Below are 23,198 nucleotides of genomic sequence, written 5' to 3' on the forward strand. Positions count from 1 at the left end.
AGTTATGATCATAAAATTGATAAGCCACCATACCACGTCAAGGTAAACCCCGAATGGCGGTCCCTAACTTGTTTTATATTTTATGTGAATTTTAGCATTACCTGTAATCAATGTCCATTGAACGCTGTTTTTTCACTGAAGGCTAAATCCTCCCCAGCCAGCAATCAGGCTTTTAAAGGAGAGATATTCCCAAAACAAACGCCCAATTTTAAAAGCGTAGGATCACCACTAGTTTAAAGGGGGGGTATGGGGTGCTACAACCCCCCTGTTTTGATATTATATATATGTGTATGTATGTATGTATGTATGTATATATATATACCACTTTATTATCTGTCATATACTGTGTGTGTATATATATACCACTTTATTATCTGTCATATACTGTGTGTGTATATATATATATATATACCACTTTATTATCTGTCATATACTGTGTGTGTATATATATACCACTTTATTATCTGTCATATACTGTGTGTATATATATATACCACTTTATTATCTGTCATATACTGTGTGTATATATATATATATATATATATATATATATATATACCACTTTATTATCTGTCATATACTGTGTGTGTATAGGACTATCATCATCTCCATGAATCTCTAACCCCATCAATCTCCTAATACAGCTCATTTGTCTATTCCAACTACCTTTCACTTGACACCTGCCCCCTCTCTCTCTCATATCTGCCCTTGTGTGATTGGCAGGTGTTGGACAGAAGGTCCCCCAGTGCAGACAAGGTTGGGCTGAGAGTTGGGGGGCTGCATGTGAGACACGCTCGGTGGGACACAAGCCAGGCTCTGCTACAAGAGACTCTTTCCCCCAAACTCTGTGCCCTCCCCGAGCTGTCAGTCAGTGTTGTGAGTCTTGTTAAGGACAAGATACCTGTTACCCAGAATCCTTCACTGCATCACTACCTGTGCCCCGTATATACTGGTGGGACTGAGGAAGGCTCGGCTCAGCTCAGAGAGGCCGCCATCTTGTTTCTTCCTCTACCCTCTCATATTCCCCCGTGTGTGTGGAGCCACCGCCGTGTGCATGCAGTCAGTCTACTGTGACCCCACACTAATTGGGGGTCCCCTGCTATTGTGATCCCCTCACTAATTGGGGATCCCCTTGGAAATGCAGAGAGAGACAAATAAGAGGAACTTAAACTTGTAATTATATCAGCACAGAAACTGCACAAACATGTGGGGCCAATAAAGCGCAATGTTCACAAGAATTAGAATGTCAGCTTCTGGGACTTAATAAAAAACCTTCGGCCAGTAGCAGAGCCCAACAGACACTGCATTTGGTGCCCCTCCTCCCATTAACTTTGGGGCGGAGCTTCTTGTTGAATGGAGACGTCCTGGTGATACAGAGGTGGAGGTGCGGGGAGGGAAAGAACTGCTCGTGGGGTTAATTGTGGGTTCAGTTGCAGATTCACCTCTTTTTATAGAGACAGGGGTGCAGCTCCAGCCCAGGGTGGGTCACTCGCTCCTTTGGGGGGCCACTCTTACTGAACTCAAACAGGAAGAAGTGACTATTGTCTGTGTTCTGGGGAAATAATAAAGTTTGCTCAGTGACCCATAAACCTACAACGACCCCCCCCCCACACTCGTATAACTGGAGGTAAGTACCCCCAACACCGCTGCTTCTCACACACTGGGGCTCAAACCCTAAATACAGAGGGGGTGAGTCTTGTATAGAATCTAAAGCCATGCGCCTAGGCAAGGGCCACAAATGAGCATATGCAAAGGGGGTGCTTGATCCCCCAAAAATATGTATAACTAGGGCCCCTCAGATACCTCACAGCAGCTCCACCAGTACATTGTTCAACTACATCTCACACGTTCTAGTGAAAGCTCAGCAGTTTGTATAACAAGGAACAAATTGGGGTGATCGAGCTCCAAGCCCCAAATCCTCCCCTATAATATAGTATTATACCCAGAAGCCCTTGGGGCGGCGGTCTCTGTACCCCCCTCACTTACCTTTGCGGTGTTCTTGAATCCCAGCTGAGACATTGCACTGAGGAACTGTCTGACATCATCAAAGCGACTGCTCACTTCAGCCAATAGGAGCACACCTCTGTAAATGAGACAGAGAGAGTGAGAATGGGGCGCAGCTAGAAGTCTATTGGCTAACACTGAACAGTAACATTGGATTGGTTGCACTATAGGGACAATATTTGGGGGAATCAAGTGCACAAATAGAGGTGCCTCGGGCCAGAATAAAAGGAAATGAGGGAAGAGGAAAGAGAAGAGGAAACAAACCCCGGGATCAGGACTCGATTTGCTTCTTTCAGAAAATCACTGACATTCTTCCCCATCAGAGAGAGACAAAATACAGCGATGTCAACAGTCTCATCCGACAGGGGGACCTGCAAGTACAGAGATACACGAGAGTCACTTACTGATACCTACCTGTGTAACCGCCTCCCCCTGATAAACATGCGCAACAGCCCCGCCTCCCCCTGATAAACATGCGCAACAGCCCCGCCTCCCTGTGCTGAACATGCGCAACAGCCCCGCCTCCCTGTGCTTAACACAGGCCCCAGTGCAGTCTGTATATTCTGATTATTAATCAGTCTTGTGTATCGGCTTCTGGCAGATATTATTTGACTTGTGCTGTTTTGATCATTTATGACGATCCCTAAGCAGCTCAGACCACACTGAGCATGTGCACAGTCTTGGTCTTGCAAAGATGTATAACAAAGTTACAAGATGACTACTTCACAGTCTGAAGGAACCTATCATTAAAGGGAAAGTAAAGTGTAAAATAGAATAAGGCTAGAAATGCTGTATTTTGTATACTAAATATAAACATGAACTTACTGCACCACAAGCCTAATCAAACAAATGATTTATGCTTTCACCCCCCTGTGGCCAACTTTGAAAGCATAAATCATTTGTTTGATTAGGCTTGTGGTGCAGTAAGTTCATGTTTATATTTAGTATACAAAATACAGCATTTCTAGCCTTATTCTATTTTACACTTTAGTTTCCCTTTAATGATAGGTTCCTTCAGACTGTGAAGTAGTCAGGCCCCATCATGATTTATTTATTTAGCGCCGACAAATTACGCAGTGCCCCCAGATCACCTTTGTAGGAATAAACTAGGGATGCAACAAATCTAGGATTCAGCCTTTTTCAGCAGGATTCGGCCGAATCTTTCTGCCTGGCTGAACTGAATCCAAATCTTAATTGACATATGCAAATTAGGGGCAGGGAGGGAATAGTTAATGTAAAAAGGTTACACAGTATCAGTATGATGGAGCCGCTCTTTATCTAGAAGTTCATTTTGGAGCTCGAAGTAGATTTTGGCTGATACATTTGGTCTCCAGAATGTTGGTAACGCAATGGGCGGAGCTTTGGGTAAGCGCTTTCCACTGCTCGTGGGCAGCAAAGTGTATATGAAATGGGTTATTGCTCCCAACTGTCAGCGCTCTGTGCCACCCCCACATTTTATACGTCAGTCTGTCTGTGATCCAATGGAGGAGCAGCTAAACCCTCACAAGTGCCAGATTGTTTAGTCACTGCCCAACTGTCACTTACCTGGGACATGTCACACGCAGTCACATGATCATTCAGAGCCACCAGGTCAAAGGAATGGACCTTGTTCCGAACACTGCGAGCAATGAGAGCATCTCCACAGCCAAAGTCTGCCACTAGCAGCGAGGGAGGCCTGCAAAGCAACAGTTACTATGGCAACCCAAATAGACTGGAGCGGGGGAAGAGTCAGAGGTGAAATACACAGGGGGCCAAGAGAGGGGATGTGAGTAGGTTGGACAGGAGGGAAGTTGGGGTACAGAGGGGCTCCCATATTGAGCCGCTGCTTTACCTGTTCTTGATGAACTTGATGATCTGGGTGACGGGGTTGAGCGGCCATTGCTGGACTTGTTGGGAGAAACCTTTATGATAAACACTAAAAGCTTCCGGGTCCTTCTGGAACAGCTGAAGGGCCTCGCGGCTGTCTGACGTGTAAAGTTGTTGGTTAATGTAACGGAAACGGGCAGAACTGAGTCGTTCCTCCATGCGGGAGCGTAACCATGTGGAACGGTCACAGGGAGGACTTCCCCCCACAGTCTCCTCCCCTTCTGGAATCTCTGGCTCCTCCTTATTTGTTCCTATGTCATTCCCTTGCCCCTCCCTTTGCATAATTCTCTTCAGCTTCTGCACCGTACGCCTCTGCATGAGGGCCCCACTTTTATTTGTAGTGCCTCCAGTCATTGGCTCAGGCCTGGCACGTTTTACTGCAACTCTCCCTCCTTCTTCTTCTCCATCTCTCTCCGACCTCCCGACTTTACTCCCTTTCTTTACCGACGGCATCTTAATGGGCTTCTGCTCTGGCACCGACCCATCCCGTACATTGGCCACGGCCCTCTCCCCTCCCTCCCCACCCCTCTGTCCTCCCTCCCCATCGGCACATTCGGAGGAACTTTTGAATTTGTTCTTGTGCCGTCTCTTGTTCTTCAGCTTATTCTTCCATTGCTTGCGGCTCACCCGGGGCTCAGACTTCACTGGCTGGGGGGCTTCACATGGAGGGACACAGTCTATGGAGAGAAACATACATCACCCATACATAGCCCCCCTTATACCTACAGACAGCCATACACAACCTCCACCCCCCTCGTACTAAGCACAATTCAGCAGGAACAGTCCCTAAGTTTGCTCATAGTCTGTACAGAGAGATCCCATATAACTATGGCAGCATAGGTATTCCCTGTACTAAGCACAATTCAGCAGGAACAGTCCCCTAAGTTTGCTCATAGTCTGTACAGAGAGATCCCATATAACTATGGCAGCATAGGTATTCCCTGTACTAAGCACAATTCAGCAGGAACAGTCCCTAAGTTTGCTCATAGTCTGTACAGAGAGATCCCATAAAACTATGGCAGCATAGGTATTCCCTGTACTAAGCACAATTCAGCAGGAACAGTCCCTAAGTTTGCTCATAGTCTGTACAGAGAGATCCCATAAAACTATGGCAGTATAGGTATTCCCTGTACTAAGCACAATTCAGCAGGAACAGTCCCTAAGTTTGCTCATAGTCTGTACAGAGAGATCCCATAAAACTATGGTACATAGGTATTCCCTGTACTAAGCACAATTCAGCAGGAACAGTCCCTAAGTTTGCTCATAGTCTGTACAGAGAGATCCCATAAAACTATGGCAGCATAGGTATTCCCCTGTACTAAGCACAATTCAGCAGGAACAGTCCCTAAGTTTGCTCATAGTCTGTACAGAGAGATCCCATAAAACTATGGTACATAGGTATTCCCTGTACTAAGCACAATTCAGCAGGAACAGTCCCCATAGTTTGCTCATAGACTGTACAGAGAGATCCCATAAAACTATGGCAGCATAGGTATTCCCTATACTAAGCACAATTCAGCAGGAACAGCCCCTAAGTTTGCTCATAGTCTGTACAGAGAGATCCCATAAAACTATGGCAGTATAGGTATTCCCTGTACTAAGCACAATTCAGCAGGAACAGTCCCCTACGTTTGCTCATAGTCTGTACAGAGAGATCCCATAAAACTATGGCAGCATAGGTATTCCCTGTACTAAGCACAATTCAGCAGGAACAGTCCCTAAGTTTGCTCATAGTCTGTACAGAGAGATCCCATAAAACTATGGCAGCATAGGTATTCCCTATACTAAGCACAATTCAGCAGGAACAGCCCCTAAGTTTGCTCATAGTCTGTACAGAGAGATCCCATAAAACTATGGCAGCATAGGTATTCCCTATACTAAGCACAATTCAGCAGGAACAGTCCCTATAGTTATGCTCAAGTCCTGGTACAGAGAGATCCCATAAAACTATGGCAGCATAGGTATTCCCTATACTAAGCACAATTCAGCAGGAACAGTCCCCTACGTTTGCTCATAGTCTGTACAGAGAGATCCCATAAAACTATGGCAGCATAGGTATTCCCTGTACTAAGCACAATTCAGCAGGAACAGTCCCTAAGTTTGCTCATAGTCTGTACAGAGAGATCCCATAAAACTATGGCAGCATAGGTATTCCCTGTACTAAGCACAATTCAGCAGGAACAGTCCCTAAGTTTGCTCATAGTCTGTACAGAGAGATCCCTTAAAACTATGGCAGTATAGGTATTCCCTGTACTAAGCACAATTCAGTAGGAACAGTCCCTAAGTTTGCTCATAGTCTGTACAGAGAGATCCCTTAAAACTATGGTACATAGGTATTCCCTGTACTAAGCACAATTCAGTAGGAACAGTCCCTAAGTTTGCTCATAGTCTGTACAGAGAGATCCCTTAAAACTATGGCAGTATAGGTATTCCCTGTACTAAGCACAATTCAGTAGGAACAGTCCCTAAGTTTGCTCATAGTCTGTACAGAGAGATCCCTTAAAACTATGGTACATAGGTATTCCCTGTACTAAGCACAATTCAGTAGGAACAGTCCCTAAGTTTGCTCATAGTCTGTACAGAGAGATCCCATAAAACTATGGCAGCATAGGTATTCCCTGTACTAAGCACAATTCAGCAGGAACAGTCCCCTAAGTTTGCTCATAGTCTGTACAGAGAGATCCCATAAAACTATGGTACATAGGTATTCCCTGTACTAAGCACAATTCAGCAGGAACAGTCCCTAAGTTTGCTCATAGTCTGTACAGAGAGATCCCATAAAACTATGGTACATAGGTATTCCCTGTACTAAGCACAATTCAGCAGGAACAGTCCCTACGTTTGCTCATAGTCTGTACAGAGAGATCCCATAAAACTATAGATATTCCCCTGTACTAAACAGAATTGAGTAGAATCTAGTGTTCAGTCTGTGGAGGAGCCTCACCTGGAGATTTGTTGCAGGTAACATGATCAGTAGGGGTCTGGATCTCTGCAGAATGGGGGTCCTGTTGCCAAAGAGCGGGGGGCTTGAGTGAATGCAGGATCTCCAGCAGCTCACGATTTCGCTTTGTCCTCTTTCTCCTGCTAACAGCAGACTGAGGAAACAGAGTAAATATATATTTATTATCTGTCATATCCCCCACAGAGACCCCTCCAATGTGCAGGTACATACTGGTTACTTAGCAACACCATTACACTGCCCACCCCCTACCTGCCCATCAGCAGAGACCTCTACCATAATAACCCAGTGAGGGGCCCCCCACAATAGCCCCATGTGATCACCCTGAAACAGAGCCCCCCGACCCCTCTAAGAGAAGAATCTTCTTACTTTCTTGGCAGCGGCTTCTCCAGAATTTCTCTCCAAACATTGAGTCAGTGACTGCGCCTCCCAATTATCATTCCACTCACACACATCAAACATGGCGGCAACTCCCGGCACCCACTGACGATATCCAGTCTGTGATGCACCCACAATCCTCTGCAACACTGTAAGGAGACACAAGTCATGTGACTAATGTGCAGCACAACTGCCCCAGTGTATTCAGGCAGGACATGGAGGGGCCCAGCACTTGGGGGCAGAGTACAGAATCCAATTTAAGAGAAGGTCCCCAAAATGTTTTGACCATGTTTGTTGTGACCATATGAAGTCTTGTAAGTGGCACAAATGTGGGAGACGTGAGTTCCCCAAAAGTTGAATAAGGGGGGGGGCAGTACCGGCAGGAGAGACTTGATCAGTTTTAAGGCTGGGTTCCATGTTGTGTGTGGGGGGGGGCAAGAGGGTAGAAGGGAGACTCCCCAATAAGTACAATATGGTTTCCAGGAGGGGGTGGGGTAAATCGTGTTACAGTATCATGGGGGAGCTGGTGTAGGGCACATTGGGGATACAATGGCATCACGGGGGGGGGGTACATAGGAAATCAGTTAAGGAGATCCCTGTGTTACAAAGAAAAAGATGAATTAAAACCTCACATCTAACGCTCTATTACGTTGTGTAAATGTCAGCAGGAAAAGTAGCGCCCCCCCCCCCCCCGTCTGCTGCTAAATGAGATTGCTGGGCACAATTGCACATAGAAAACATGGTATTGCAGCAACGGGTCAAACCAATCCAAAATTATTCATTATATTATTAACATGTATTTATATAGCGCCAACATATTGCGTAGCACTGTAAAGTAAATGTGATTATACAACTACATCACATGAATTCTATACATAGAACATATGGAGTTACATACATCACAATCAATACCGGTACAAAAGGTGATGAAGGCCCTATGCAAAAGAGCTTACACTCTAAAGGGAAGGGAGTAATACACAAGGTGTGGGAGTGGGCAAGATGGAATTAAGTGGGTGAGAAATGTGGTACTGTATGTGGTGTTGTGTTTGGTAGTTAAGCAGAGTGAGGGGAGGCTTCTCGAAAGAAGTGCGTTTTCAGAGATTTTTTGAAAGCAGAAAGGTTGGGAGAAAGTGGGACAGACCGTGGGAGAGAGTTCCAGAGGAGGGGTGCAGCCCTTGCAAAGTCTTGAATGTGAGCATGTGAGGAGGTAATGAGAGAAGAGTTGAGGAGCAGGTCAGTAGAGGAGCGTAGTAAGCGAGTGGGTGAGTATATAGAGATGAGTTCAGAGATGTAGGGTGGAGCAGAGTTGTGAAGTGCTTTGAATGTCAGTGTCATTAATTTGAATTTGATTCTGAAAGGTAATGGAAGCCAGTGCAGGGATTGACAGAATGGCGAGGCAGAGGAGGAGCGGTTGCTGAGGTGTATGAGCCTCGCAGCAGTGTTCATTATGGACTGGAGAGCTGACAGTCTCTGGAGGGGAGGCCAATTAATAGAGAGTTACAGTAGTCTAGACGTGATATGATGAGAGAGTTAATATGAATTTTGGCCGCGTCTTGGGTGATAAATGATGGTATTTTGGATATGTTCCTTAGGTGGAAGTGACATGATTTAATAAGTGACTGGATATGAGGAGTGAATGACAGGGCAGAATCTAGGATAACCCCAAGGCACCGGGCCTGGGGAGAGGGGGTGATAGTGGAATTGGTAACTATGATGGATACTTCGGGGATGTTACTGGTGTTAGTTGGAGGAAAGAGAACCATTTCTATTATATATGTAAATGAACAAAACAGGAAGGGGAGGGAGGTTTAACATAAGAGGTGGGTCAGTTGGTTGAGGAGAACATAGAAAAAGCAGAGATTCTGAACTCTTATTTTTCGTCTGTCAAATGAGGAACCAGTAAGTGAAGGTTTCCTTCTTAATAGTCCCAATTCTAGTAATACAACTAATGATGCATGGTTCACACATGAGGAAATCCAAAAGAGACTAGAACATGTTAAACAAAGGTCGGGGCCAGATGGTATTCATCCCAGGGTAACATACCAGCCAAAGCTCTATTTATTATTATTATTATTTAATATTTCATATTCATTGAGATCTGACATAGTGCAGAGAGACTGGCCAATTGCTAATGCGGTGCCTCTATTCATTAAAGGGATCCCGTTATCAGCCTGACAACTACAGGCCGGTAAGTCTGACGTCAGTGGTAGGAAAGGGTTAATGAAGGGTCAGACAGTGGAGAGACAGTAAAGAGCAATACCAGGAGTGTGGGGATCACGTGTTGTCAGACTGTGGGATGTGAGAGGATCCAGTGGCCACAACTTGCTGTCTGGACTAAACCATATGGCAGAAGGGGGGGAAGGAGCCATAAAGGAAGGGGGTTTGGGAGCTCACACAGCCACAAACACTGATATTAATTACCCACAACTACTCACCACTCAACACGCCGCCATCTTCCCACCACGTGACTGAACTGAGAGCTCCCGACAGTCAATAGCTCCGCCCACACAATCCTTTACTTCTCAGCCAATCACATCAATGTTTCAGAACTTAGTCTCACCCGGAAGTTCACACCCACCGCAGAACTCCTGCTCACTGACACCACATGGTCTCGCCCACTCCCCGCATCTCCCTATAAGGACACAAACGAACTCCAGGCTGGGTGGGTGGAGAATTAGCCATAATAACTTCTAATTGGTGGATTGCCTTTAGTCCCGCCGCCATTCATTCATTTTTCTATCGCGGCATTAAATGTACACACGTTATGATTGGTTGTGCCGTCTACGCTCCGCCCAGTTCCGTGTTATTGGACATCATCTTCTAGCCGCGCCTCAGCGCCCCGCCCAGCTTCGGAATGTGACGTGTCTGCGGGAGCGCGCACGTTCGGGTGGGGAGGAGCGCGCGCTGTGGTGAGTAAAGTCTCTCACGGACTCGTGTGGCTTTAACCGGAAGAACCGGGAAGGGCGGGGCCTCTAGTTATGGGAGGGACTGGAACTTGGCCCCTGAGCTTGAGATTTATTTATTCTCCTGTATCTTCTGTGAGACACGTCTAGTTACCCTTTATTTGTCTCTTTATTTACTGATACTGAGGGGCCCCGGGGGTGAGAGAGACTGAGGGGCCCCGGGGGTGAGAGAGACTGAGGGTCCCCGGGGGTGAGAGACTGAGGGGCCCCGGGGAGAGAGACTGAGGGGCCCCGGGGAGAGAGACTGAGGGTCCCCGGGGGTGAGAGAGACTGAGGGTCCCCGGGGGTGAGAGAGAGACTGAGGGTCCCCGGGGGTGAGAGACTGAGGGTCCCCGGGGGTGAGAGACTGAGGGTCCCGGGGTGAGAGAGAGACTGAGGGTCCCCGGGGTGAGAGAGAGACTGAGGGTCCCCGGGGGTGAGAGAGAGACTGAGGGTCCCCGGGGTGAGAGAGAGACTGAGGGTCCCGGGGGTGAGAGAGAGACTGAGGGTCCCCGGGGGTGAGAGAGAGACTGAGGGTCCCCGGGGGTGAGAGAGATTGAGGGTCGTTACATTGGGGTACATATCGGGTGTAAGGGGAGTGACAGGCTTATGCTCCTCCTCTCAGGACGTCTCTTGCCGCCAACATGGATGACATTTTCGCTCAGTGTCGGGAAGGCAACGCGGTGGCCGTGCGTCTGTGGTTGGACAATACTGAGAATGACTTAAATCAGGGGTAAGTGGCAGGTGCACTTTATAAGGTTTGGGTCAAGGCAAGTGTCATGTTTGGTGTAAGGCTTGTTTGGCAGAAGAGCTTACTTAGCTAACTGACTGGCTGGGAGGGGTCACATGGAAGGGATTCCAGGAACCCCCGATGTGTATAAAATCTGTCAGTCTCGTGTTTATTCCGACAGTTGTCTGCTCCCCCCCCCCTGGACTCACTGCTCTACCTCTTATTATTATTATTATTATTATTATTATTATTATTATTCCACAAAGTGATATTTATCTGCATTTACTTAATCTCATTATGAGTGTTGAGGAGGCGGGGCTGCTCAGAGCCAATGGAAATGCTTTAACCAACATTCTGCTGGTAATGTTTATTTTCTATATGTGACGGTTTTACTGATATTGAAGTGTAAAGTTTTATGTTTAGCCTTCTTGTGTGTTTGTGAAGCAGCTGTAGGAGGGGTCAGCGACCCTGTTACTGAGTTGATGCATGTGTTTGTCCCTGCTGAGCCTTCATTAAAGGCATCAGTAGAGAATAGTTAGAATATCAGCAGTAGGGGGATCAGTAGAGAACAGTTAGAATATTATAATAAAGAGTGTAATTAATCCAGTAAATAATTAGTTCTGGGGTTCTGGGGTGTTTCAGGGATGACCATGGATTCAGCCCGTTACACTGGGCGTGCAGGGAGGGGCGCAGTAACGTCGTGGACATGCTGATTATGAGGGGCGCAAGGATTAACGTGATGAACCGAGGAGATGACACTCCACTCCATCTTGCCGCCAGCCATGGGCACCGGGACATTGTACAGAAGGTGGGTATGATGGGTCACATGACTGTGGGGAGGGGGGGCCCCTGGGTGTCCCCCACATGTGACGTCTCTTCTCTCGCGCAGCTCATTCAGTATAAGGCCGATGTGAACGCCGTCAATGAACACGGAAACTCCCCGTTGCACTATGGCTGCTTCTGGGGTCAGGATGATGTGTCTGAGGTGAGTGACACCCCGGGGGGACCCTAGTGGCCCCCATCAGACTCATTCCCAGCAGCCCCTGCTCCTCCCTGGTACCCCCATTGCTCAGCTCATTGTGGTCTGATCCTTCAGCCCAGAGCCAGTCATTCTGTGTCATGTCCAATTGTGGCTACTAGAGAGGCAACTGCCCCCCCTCCCTTGTGCCCCTCAGTGACCCCACTCCAAGCAAGTCATTCCCCACTCCTGGCAACTCTCTCTTTCTTCTTTAGGACCTGGTCAATAACTCTGCCCTCATCTATATCAGTAACAAGTATGGCGAGACCCCACTGGACAAGGCCAAGGCTCATCTACGGGAACTGCTTAAAGGTAAAGGGGACAGCAGTGTGAGTGTGACCATAGTATTGAGTGTGAGTAAGGAAAGAGTTGAGTGTGAGTAAGGAAAGAGGTGAGTGTGAGAGGTGAGTGTGACCATAGTATTGAGTGTGAGTAAGGAAAGAGGTGAGTGTGAGAGGTGAGTGTGACCATAGTATTGAGTGTGAGTAAGGAAAGAGTTGAGTGTGAGTAAGGAAAGAGGTGAGTGTGAGAGGTGAGTGTGACCATAGTATTGAGTGTGAGAGGTGAGTGTGACCATAGTATTGAGTGTGAGAGGTGAGTGTGACCATAGTATTGAGTGTGAGAGGTGAGTGACCATTGTATTGAGTGTGAGTAAGGAAAGAGGTGAGTGTGAGTAAGGAAAGAGGTGAGTGTGAGAGGTGAGTGTGACCATAGTATTGAGTGTGAGTAAGGAAAGAGGTGAGTGTGAGAGGTGAGTGTGACCATAGTATTGAGTGTGAGTAAGGAAAGAGGTGAGTGTGAGAGGTGAGTGTGACCATAGTATTGAGTGTGAGTAAGGAAAGAGTTGAGTGGAGTAAGGAAAGAGGTGAGGTTGAGAGGGAGTGTGACCATAATGAGTATGAGAGGTGAGTGGACCATAGATTGAGTGTGAGAGGTGAGTGTGCCATAGTATTGAGTTTGAAGGTGAGTGACCATGTATTGAGGTGAGTAAGGAAAGAGGTATGTGAGTAAGGAAAGAGGTGAGTGTGAGAGGTGAGTGTGACCATAGTATTGAGTGTGAGTAAGGAAAGAGGTGAGTGTGAGAGGTGAGTGTGACCATAGTATTGAGTGTGAGTAAGGAAAGAGTTGAGTGTGAGTAAGGAAAGAGGTGAGTGTGAGAGGTGAGTGTGACCATAGTATTGAGTGTGAGAGGTGAGTGGACCATAGTTTAGTGTAGAGGTGGAGTGTGACCATAAGTATTGAGTTGAGAGGTGAGTGACCATAGTATTGAGTGTGAGTAAGGAAAGAGGTGAGTGTGAGTAAGGAAAGAGGTGAGTGTGAGAGGTGAGTGTGACCATAGTATTGAGTGTGAGAGGTGAGTGACCATAGTATTGAGTGTGAGTAAGGAAAGAGGTGAGTGTGAGTAAGGAAAGAGGTGAGTGTGAGAGGTGAGTGTGACCATAGTATTGAGTGTGAGTAAGGAAAGAGGTGAGTGTGAGAGGTGAGTGTGACCATAGTATTGAGTGTGAGTAAGGAAAGAGGTGAGTGTGAGAGGTGAGTTGAAGGGTGCAGAGTGGTGTAGCAGTGAGTGACACTTGGCAGTTAATTATAACTGGGGCCTTGGATGTTCTGAAATGATCCCCCCCTCTTAGGTACTAATAGAATCAGTGTCCCCCAACCTCACTGTGATGAACCCCCGACTGTTCCTCTAGTCCAGAGCTCAAAAAACTTCTGCGCTATCAGGGGCCCAAATGTTTTTGCCTATATGGTGAAGGGCCAATAATGGAAGCCAGTGTTGGCCACTCCCCTTTTAAACCACACCCACTTGAAGCCACACCCATGTCCCCATTAATAGTGTTAACTCTCCAAAAAGCCAAATGGCTGGTGCTCAGTGTAGGGAAGTTATATATTTATTTATATATATTATTATTTTTTTATATATTTATACATTTATTTATACTTTTACTATATATAATTTTTTTTTATAAATTAATTTATAGATTTATTAAGTATTTATATATTATTTATATATTTATTAGTGACTGGCAAAGAGGAATGTGCTCAGGCCAAACATTTTCCTGTTGCTGCAGCTCATGTTGTTACCCCCCAATTCCCCTGGATTTGCCTCGTCCCATGAGCTGACATTTCTCCGCAGTGAATCTGAAGGCCAGTTTGATGCCCCTGATATGCGAGTGTTTATGTGACTGATATGTGGGCCTGGGGGTGCTATAGGATTTAGTGATGGGGGGGTTATATAAGATAAATGACTAATGGGGGGGTTCCTTACAGATCGAGCAGAGAAGATGGGGCAGAGTATGAGTAGGATCCCGTATAAAGACACATTCTGGAAAGGGACAACTCGAACCCGACCACGTGAGAACCCGCAGCACCTAACTGCCCCCCTGTACCCCATGTTATCCCTCCCTGCTTCTGTGTTTCCCCACTTTATAATACCCCCCACTTGTGCCCCCCTATATCCTGTAGTAACTTTGCATTAGTCCTTGTGCTCCCCCATGTGTCATTGTATCAGCCTGTAACCCCGGCTAATGTTACTGTCTGTATGTCAGCCCCCCCTTATTGACTAACTAATCCCCCCGTGCTCATGTCACGTGACTCTCTCACTACAGGTAACGGGACCCTGAATAAACAGGCGGGGATTGATTATAAGCAGCTCACCCTCAGCCACAAACTCAATGACAACCACTCTGGGGAGGTAAGACCCCCCCCCAACATGTCAGTCCTGTCTCTCTGCCCCAATGTGACATCCCTTGTACCCGCCCCCGTCTCCCGGCATTATAGGGGGCACTTAAATGGCAAACCATACCCAGTCTTCATAACACCTGCAACAAGAACAATGTCCACAAGTCACATGACTGAAGGATTTGGGAATTATAAATTCATACTAAAGGTGCTGCATTTGGTACATTCCTATCCCATAATATCTCTAATATGTAGTTCCCCGTGTGATTCATTCCAATGCTTATGTCTCCCTCTCATTCTCTACAATTGGGGTGTCTGGCAGCTCTGGAAGGGACGTTGGCAAGGCAACGACATCATCATCAAGGTGCTGAAAATACGGGACTGGAGCACAAGGAAGAGTCGAGACTTCAATGAGGAATACCCCAAACTCCGGTGCGATAATAAACAAGCTCCGCCTTCTTCAGCAAATCTTATACTGAGGGACAATAGGAAGAGACAGCAGGGTACTGGGCTGTATAGAGAGAGATATGTGAGTGAGGGACAATAGGAAGAGACAGCAGGATACTGGGCTGTATAGAGAGAGATATGTGAGTGAGGGACAATAGGAAGAGACAGCAGGGTACTGGGCTGTATAGAGAGAGATATGTGAGTGAGGACAATAGGAAGAGACAGCAGGGTACTGGGCTGATATAGAGAGAGATATGTGAGTGAGGGACAATAGGAAGAGACAGCAGGGTACTGGGCTGTATAGAGAGAGATATGTGAGTGAGGGACAATAGGAAGAGACAGCAGGGTACTGGGCTGTTATAGAGAGAGATATGTGAGTGAGGGACAATAGGAAGAGACAGCAGGGTACTGGGCTGTATAGAGAGAGATATGTGAGTGAGGGACAATAGGAAGAGACAGCAGGGTACTGGGCTGTATAGAGAGAGATATGTGAGTGAGGGACAATAGGAAGAGACAGCAGGGTACTGGGCTGTATAAAGAGAGATATGTGAGTGAGGGACAATAGGAAGAGACAGCAGGGTACTGGGCTGTATAGAGAGAGATATGTGAGTGAGGGACAATAGGAAGAGACAGCAGGGTACTGGGCTGTATAGAGAGAGAGAGATATGTGAGTGAGGGACAATAGGAAGAGACAGCAGGGTACTGGGCTGTATAGAGAGAGATATGTGAGTGAGGGACAATAGGAAGAGACAGCAGGGTACTGGGCTGTATAGAGAGAGATATGTGAGTGAGGGACAATAGGAAGAGACAGCAGGGTACTGGGCTGTATAGAGAGAGATATGTGAGTGAGGGACAATAAGAAGAGACAGCAGGGTACTGGGCTGTATAGAGAGAGATATGTGAGTGAGGGACAATAAGAAGAGACAGCAGGGTACTGGGCTGTATAGAGAGAGACATGTGAGTGAGGGACAATAGGAAGAGACAGCAGGGTACTGGGCTGTATAGAGAGAGATATGTGAGTGAGGGACAATAGGAAGAGACAGCAGGGTACTGGGCTGTATAAAGAGAGATATGTGAGTGAGGGACAATAGGAAGAGACAGCAGGGTACTGGGCTGTATAGAGAGAGATATGTGAGTGAGGGACAATAGGAAGAGACAGCAGGGTACTGGGCTGTATAGAGAGAGAGAGATATGTGAGTGAGGGACAATAGGAAGAGACAGCAGGGTACTGGGCTGTATAGAGAGAGATATGTGAGTGAGGGACAATAGGAAGAGACAGCAGGGTACTGGGCTGTATAGAGAGAGATATGTGAGTGAGGGACAATAGGAAGAGACAGCAGGGTACTGGACTGTATAGAGAGACAGAGGGGTATATACAGAGGACTCACAGTTAATGGAATGTGTCCCTTCTGCCTCATTGGCTCCTTTTCTCCCTCATCCTTCCAACATGATTCTCTCCTCTAGACTCAATTCCACTCACTTTATCACTGGTGTTTCTGGTTCTCATTCCCACATTCTCTCCCACCTGGTCTCCCCCATTTTACACATTTCTCTTCCTTCCTCCCCACGCACTGTGCCTGATATTTCCCTTCTTCATCCTCCTCTTTCTGTTGCTTTTCCTTCTCTTATTCCCTTTCTCTTATCCCACATTTTCTCTTCCTCAGGATTTTCTCTCATCCCAATGTTCTGCCAGTTTTGGGCGCCTGTCAGTCCCCTCCGGCCCCTCACCCTGTGCTCATCACACACTGGATGCCCTATGGGTCTCTCTACAATGTCCTGCACGAGGGCACTAGTGAGTACTTTGACAATCCTAGTTTGGCCAACAAGGTTGGTGGTGAGAACAGACTAGTGTGTGGCACAAGCAGTGATAGTGCTAATGAGACATAAGAGGAGTAATGAGAGAGACACTAGTGAGTAATGAGAGAGACACTAGTGAGTAATGAGAGAGACACTAGTGATTAATGAGAGAGACACTAGTGAGTGGCACAAGCAGTGATAGTGCTAATGAGACATAAGAGGAGTAATGAGAGAGACACTAGTGAGTAATGAGAGAGACACTAGTGAGTAATGAGAGAGACACTAGTGATTAATGAGAGAGACACTAGTGAGTGGCACAAGCAGTGATAGTGCTAATGAGACACATAAGAAGAGTAATGAGAGAGACACTAGTGAGTGGCACAAGCAGTGAAAGTGCTAATGAGACACAAGGAGTAATGAGAGAGAGACTAGTAAGTGAAACAAGCAGTGATAGTGCTAATGAGACACATAAGAGTAATTAGAGAGACTAGTGAGTGGCACAAGCAGTGATTGTGCTAATGAGACACATAAGAGTAATGAGAGAGACACTAGTGAGTGGCACAAGCAGTGATAGTGCTAATGAGACACATAAGAGGAGTAATGAGAGACACTAGTGAGTGGCACAAGCAGTGAATAGTGCTAATGAGACATAAGAGGATTAATGAGAGAGACACTAGTGAGTAATGAGAGAGACACTAGTGAGTAATGAGAGAGACACTAGTGAGTGGCACAAGCAGTGATAGTGCTAATGAGACACATAAGAAGAGTAATGAGAGAGACACTAGTGAGTGGCACAAGCAGTGAAAGTGCTAATGAGACACATAAGGAGTAATGAGAGAGAGACTAGTAAGTGAAACAAGCAGTGATAGTGCTAATGAGAGACATAAGAAGAGTAATGAGAGAGACACTAGTGAGTGGCACAAGCAGTGATAGTGCTAATGAGACACATAAGAGTAATTAGAGAGACTAGTGAGTGGCACAAGCAGTGATAGTGCTAATGAGACACATAAGAGTAATGAGAGAGACACTAGTGAGTGGCACAAGCAGTGATAGTGCTAATGAGACACATAAGAAGAGTAATGAGAGAGACACTAGTGAGTGGCACAAGCAGTGAAAGTGCTAATGAGACACATAAGGAGTAATGAGAGAGAGACTAGTAAGTGAAACAAGCAGTGATGGTGCTAATGAGACACATAAGAAGAGTAATGAGAGAGACACTAGTGAGTGGCACAAGCAGTGATAGTGCTAATGAGACACATAAGAGTAATTAGAGAGACTAGTGAGTGGCACAAGCAGTGATTGTGCTAATGAGACACATAAGAGTAATGAGAGAGACACTAGTGAGTGGCACAAGCAGTGATAGTGCTAATGAGACACATAAGAGGAGTAATGAGAGACACTAGTGAGTGGCACAAGCAGTGAATAGTGCTAATGAGACATAAGAGGATTAATGAGAGAGACACTAGTGAGTAATGAGAGAGACACTAGTGAGTAATGAGAGAGACACTAGTGAGTAATGAGAGAGGCACTAGTGAGTGGCACAAGCAGTGATAGTGCTAATGAGACACATAAGAAGAGTAATGAGAGAGACACTAGTGAGTGGCACAAGCAGTGAAAGTGCTAATGAGACACATAAGGAGTAATGAGAGAGAGACTAGTAAGTGAAACAAGCAGTGATAGTGCTAATGAGAGACATAAGAAGAGTAATGAGAGAGACACTAGTGAGTGGCACAAGCAGTGATAGTGCTAATGAGACACATAAGAGTAATTAGAGAGACTAGTGAGTGGCACAAGCAGTGATAGTGCTAATGAGACACATAAGAGTAATGAGAGAGACACTAGTGAGTGGCACAAGCAGTGATAGTGCTAATGAGACACATAAGAGTAATGAGAGAGACACTAGTGAGTGGCACAAGCAGTGATAGTGCTAATGAGACACATAAGAGTAATTAGAGAGACTAGTGAGTGGCACAAGCAGTGATAGTGCTAATGAGACACATAAGAGTAATGAGAGAGACACTAGTGAGTGGCACAAGCAGTGATAGTGCTAATGAGACACATAAGAGGAGTAATGAGAGAGACACTAGTGAGAGGCACAAGCAGTGATAGTGCTAATGAGACATATAAGAGGAGATATGAGAGAGACACTAGTGAGTAATGAGAGAGACACTAGTGAGTAATGAGAGAGACACTAGTGAGTGGCACAAGCAGTGATAGTGCTAATGAGACACATAAGAAGAGTAATGAGAGAGACACTAGTGAGTGGCACAAGCAGTGATAGTGCTAATGAGACACATAAGAGGAGTAATGAGAGAGACACTAGTGAGTGGCACAAGCAGTGATAGTGCTAATGAGACACATAAGAAGAGTAATGAGAGAGACACTAGTGAGTGGCACAAGCAGTGATAGTGCTAATGAGACACATAAGAAGAGTAATGAGAGAGACACTAGTGAGTGGCACAAGCAGTGAGATTGCTAATGAGACACATAAGAAGAGTAATGAGAGAGACACTAGTGAGTAATGAGAGAGACACTAGTGAGTAATGAGAGAGACACTAGTGCGTAATGAGAGAGACACTAGTGAGTAATGTGAGAGACACTAGTGAGTAATGAGAGAGACACTAGTGAGTAATGAGAGAGACACTAGTGAGTAATGAGAGAGACACTAGTGAGTAATGAGAGTGACACTAGTGAGTAATGAGAGAGACACTAGTGAGTGGCACAAGCAGTGATAGTGCTAATGAGACACATAAGAGGAGTAACGAGAGACACTAGTGAGTGGCACAAGCAGTGAATAGTGCTAATGAGACATAAGAGGATTAATGAGAGAGACACTAGTGAGTAATGAGAGAGACACTAGTGAGTAATGAGAGAGACACTAGTGAGTGGCACAAGCAGTGATAGTGCTAATGAGACACATAAGAGGAGTAATGAGAGAGACACTAGTGAGTGGCACAAGCAGTGAGATTGCTAATGAGACACATAAGAAGAGTAATGAGAGAGACACTAGTGAGTAATGAGAGAGACACTAGTGAGTAATGAGAGTGACACTAGTGAGTAATGAGAGAGACACTAGTGAGTAATGAGAGTGACACTAGTGAGTAATGAGAGAGACACTAGTGAGTAATGAGAGAGACACTAGTGAGTAATGAGGGTGACACTAGTGAGTAATGAGAGAGACACTAGTGAGTAATGAGAGAGACACTAGTGAGTAATGAGGGTGACACTAGTGAGTAATGAGAGAGACACTAGTGAGTAAAGAGAGAGACACTAGTGAGTAATGAGAGAGACACTAGTGAGTAATGAGAGAGACACTAGTGAGTAATGAGGGTGACACTAGTGAGTAATGAGAGAGACACTAGTGAGTAATGAGAGAGACACTAGTGAGTAATGAGAGAGACACTAGTGAGTAATGAGAGAGACACTAGTGAGTAATGAGAGAGACACTAGTGAGTAATGAGAGAGACACTAGTGAGTAATGAGAGAGACACTAGTGAGTAAAGAGAGAGACACTAGTGAGAGGCACAATCAGACAGTGGGGAGAGTTAAGGTAAGTGAGCAGCGGTAGGATTGAGGTGGGGGCCCTATGTTGTATGTGGGGGTAGCAGTGATTGGCCGGTGTTGGTGAGTGTCATGTGACCAGATTGTGTCTCGGCAGATCTGGTGGTGGATCAGTGCCAGGCCGTTAAGTTTGCCCTGGACATTGCACGGGGAATGGCTTTCCTACACACCCTGGAACCTCTCATTCCGCGTCATTATCTGAACAGTCGCAGCGTCATGGTGAGTCGCCATATTTCTTCCCCCCCTCCTGACTTTCATGGGCTGCTCCTTGCCCCTGTCTGCTCACTTCCTGCTGCTCCGCCCCTTACTAACATCACTTCCTTTATCACTTCCTAGGAAACCTTTAAGCACTTTGCACTTTCCTCCCACGGTTAGTTCTTCCCACAGCCCCATATCTTTTCTTTCTGCCCCAAATACATGTCCCTGTTGCCCCACATCTGCTGTCGTCATCTATAGACCCAGTCACCAGCCACTCCATTGTGCCCCCCACTTTCTCTTCACTTGTCTCCTCTCCACTCGCTTCCTCCCAACTGTCACTTCCCTTCACTACTGCCCTCTGTGCATGGACCTGCCCCTCTGCATCATCTCCTCCCACTCCCTGCACCCTGCCACTCCCCGCACCCTTGTCTCTGACACTGTCCGTATGTCCATACCCTGCGCTGATGACTTGATCTCCCAATGACAGATTGATGAGGACATGACAGCCAGGATCAGTATGGCGGATGTGAAGGTCTCGTTCCAGTGCCCGGGTCGGATTTACAGCCCCGCGTGGGTGGCACCTGAGGGTGAGGCTCATGTTTGCCGATTGTTTCAGGGGGTCGTGGGATGATGATAATAAGCAGAGCAGCATTTGCTCGTGTCCTCAGGGAATAAGTGATCTGCCCCATGTGCCCATTATTTAGTCTGTTAGTGGGAGGGTTCAGGGGTAGAACTATAACTTGCTGCTCATTGTCCAATTAAAGGGCAGATAGGCAATTCCCTATGACAGGCTCTGTCCTCTTATTGGGTGGCCCAGTGACCAATGATAATGCACAAAAAAGAAAGAGAATTATTTCTGTAGAGCTTTAATCAGGGACACTAAGCATGCTGGGATATCCAGGCTCACAGGGAGTTGCCGCAGGGAATCCACCCAGAGCCTTTCCTTAGGGCACGAGGGCTGGGGTCCTGCAATGATTGTGTTTAACCCTTTCTCCTCCCGTAGCGCTGCAGAAACGCCCAGAGGATATTAACCGTCGCTCTGCTGACATGTGGAGTTTTGCCGTTCTGCTGTGGGAGCTGGTGACCCGCGAGGTTCCGTTTGCCGACCTCTCAAACATGGAGATTGGGATGAAGGTGATATTCTGGGCAAGGAGGGGTGGGAGGAGCTATTACTGTGTTACAGTGGATTTGGCGGGGTGGGAGGAGCTATTTACCATATTACAGTGGATTTGGTGGGGTGGGAGGAGCGATTACTGTTACAGTGGATTTTGTGGGGTGGGAGGAGCTATTACAGTGGATCTGGCGGGGTGGGAGGAGCTATTTACTGTATTACAGTGGATTTGGTGGGGTGGGAGGAGCTATTCCTGTGTTACAGTGGATTTAGCTGCAGGGTGTTGGGTTGACGACTGTGACAAGTTGTGGGTGTGTTGTAGGTGTCCCTCGAGGGCCTCCGTCCCACCATCCCCCCCGGGATCTCGCCCCATATCTGCAAGTTGATGAAGATTTGTATGAACGAAGACCCTGCCAAGCGACCCAAGTTTGATATGATCGCCCCCATCCTGGAGAAGATGCAGGAGAAATAAGTGCTACAATAGTGCAACACACAAGTCACAGCTACACAAGTAACACACGCCCGCTGGTGCCACACGGGTACAAAGTGCCTTCACATCAATGACCCCCCTATAATTCTAGTCTGGGGTACAGAGAACCCACTCAAACTGCCAACTGTGGGGGGGGGGTAGAGTTTTTCAAGTTTGGGTCCATTTGCATTTCTGGGCGGGGTTTCCGCCAGTTTCACTGCTTAGTTACTGGGGCCGGTGCTTTTGTGACTGTTACTGGCGACTGTTGTTTGGTGCAATAATGCAGGTACCGCCCCTTCCTACATGCCGCCGCCCCCTTATATATATACAGCGCCTGTCCTGCAAGTGTATAAATATTTATATGTGTATCACTATGTATCTTACTGTATGGGGGGCCACGCTGCGCCCCTCTTTCATCCTGTCAAAGCAAAAGTATTTTTTTTATATAAATTAACCCTTTGCACCTTGTGACAATCTAATAAATATTATTTTAAAGAAAACCTGTATCTTGTGCAAAGTAAATGTGTGTGTGGTGCCTCTGTGTTGCACAAGTGGAGCTGCAGGGGTGTAACGACCTGGGGTGCAATCATACCGGGGGGCCCCCTGGAGCCACAATCAATCTCACAGGCAGGATATAAGGGGGTGGGGCCTGGATGCAGTGATTCCACCACTCGTGAGCTCCCTCCTCCTCCACCATTAGCTGCCAGTGTGAGTAACTGCAAGTGTGCAGCCAACGCTATGTAAACATTCAGACACCATGTGACCAATTGCTACGTGTCATCGGCGCATATGACCTCATCAGAGTAAATATTGTGATGTCACTGTGACACCATATCATTGTTGCACAACGGGCCCTGAGTACAAGCGCGTGTAAAGGTTCTAGTTCTGGGGAATAGAATATTTGTGAGACTGCCAGACCCCCCGGGGGTGGGAACGGGGGGCATCATGGGAGTGAACATCCCACTGAATGATAATCCCTGCACTTACTTCTTGCACTTGTATTTCTTCTAATTGTGTCTAAAGATATGGGGGGGCGGGG

General features: G+C 46.7%; 3 protein-coding genes across 4 annotated transcripts in view; 2 read left to right on the forward strand and 1 right to left on the reverse strand.

Moving 5' to 3' along the window:
- LOC108707607 (dynein heavy chain domain-containing protein 1) overlaps positions 1-1,074 on the forward strand; it is a 55,184-nt gene extending 54,110 nt beyond the window's left edge. The window contains exon 44 of the mRNA XM_041582890.1: positions 724-1,074. Coding sequence (XP_041438824.1) covers positions 724-1,074 — 351 coding nt within the window. The remainder of the gene's footprint in view (positions 1-723) is intronic.
- Positions 1,075-1,155: 81 nt separating this feature from the next.
- Positions 1,156-9,785, reverse strand: rrp8.L (ribosomal RNA processing 8 L homeolog). Its single transcript, XM_018247818.2, has 8 exons — positions 9,643-9,785; positions 7,199-7,356; positions 6,815-6,965; positions 3,836-4,547; positions 3,550-3,679; positions 2,269-2,375; positions 1,987-2,083; positions 1,156-1,552 (listed from the first exon to the last, which is right to left on the reverse strand). Exons 2-8 carry the CDS (start codon positions 7,289-7,291, stop codon positions 1,439-1,441), a joined length of 1,404 nt encoding a protein of 467 aa, XP_018103307.1. The 5' UTR covers positions 7,292-7,356; positions 9,643-9,785; the 3' UTR covers positions 1,156-1,438.
- A 318-nt stretch (positions 9,786-10,103) lies between these two features.
- MGC82989 (protein) lies at positions 10,104-22,659 on the forward strand. 2 transcript variants are annotated; one of them, NM_001092516.1, is given in 13 exon segments: positions 10,104-10,116; positions 10,775-10,882; positions 11,522-11,687; positions 11,769-11,864; positions 12,113-12,209; positions 14,166-14,249; positions 14,504-14,589; positions 14,899-15,008; positions 16,688-16,815; positions 20,479-20,600; positions 21,067-21,166; positions 21,583-21,713; positions 22,013-22,659. In NM_001092516.1, coding segments are annotated over 12 exon segments (1,359 nt in total). In that variant the 5' UTR covers positions 10,104-10,116; positions 10,775-10,793; the 3' UTR covers positions 22,163-22,659.
- The last annotated feature ends 539 nt before the right edge of the window (positions 22,660-23,198 follow it).

This window comes from Xenopus laevis, chromosome 2L, assembly GCF_017654675.1.
Source record: "Xenopus laevis strain J_2021 chromosome 2L, Xenopus_laevis_v10.1, whole genome shotgun sequence".
In the NCBI taxonomy this organism is placed as follows: domain Eukaryota; kingdom Metazoa; phylum Chordata; class Amphibia; order Anura; family Pipidae; genus Xenopus; species Xenopus laevis.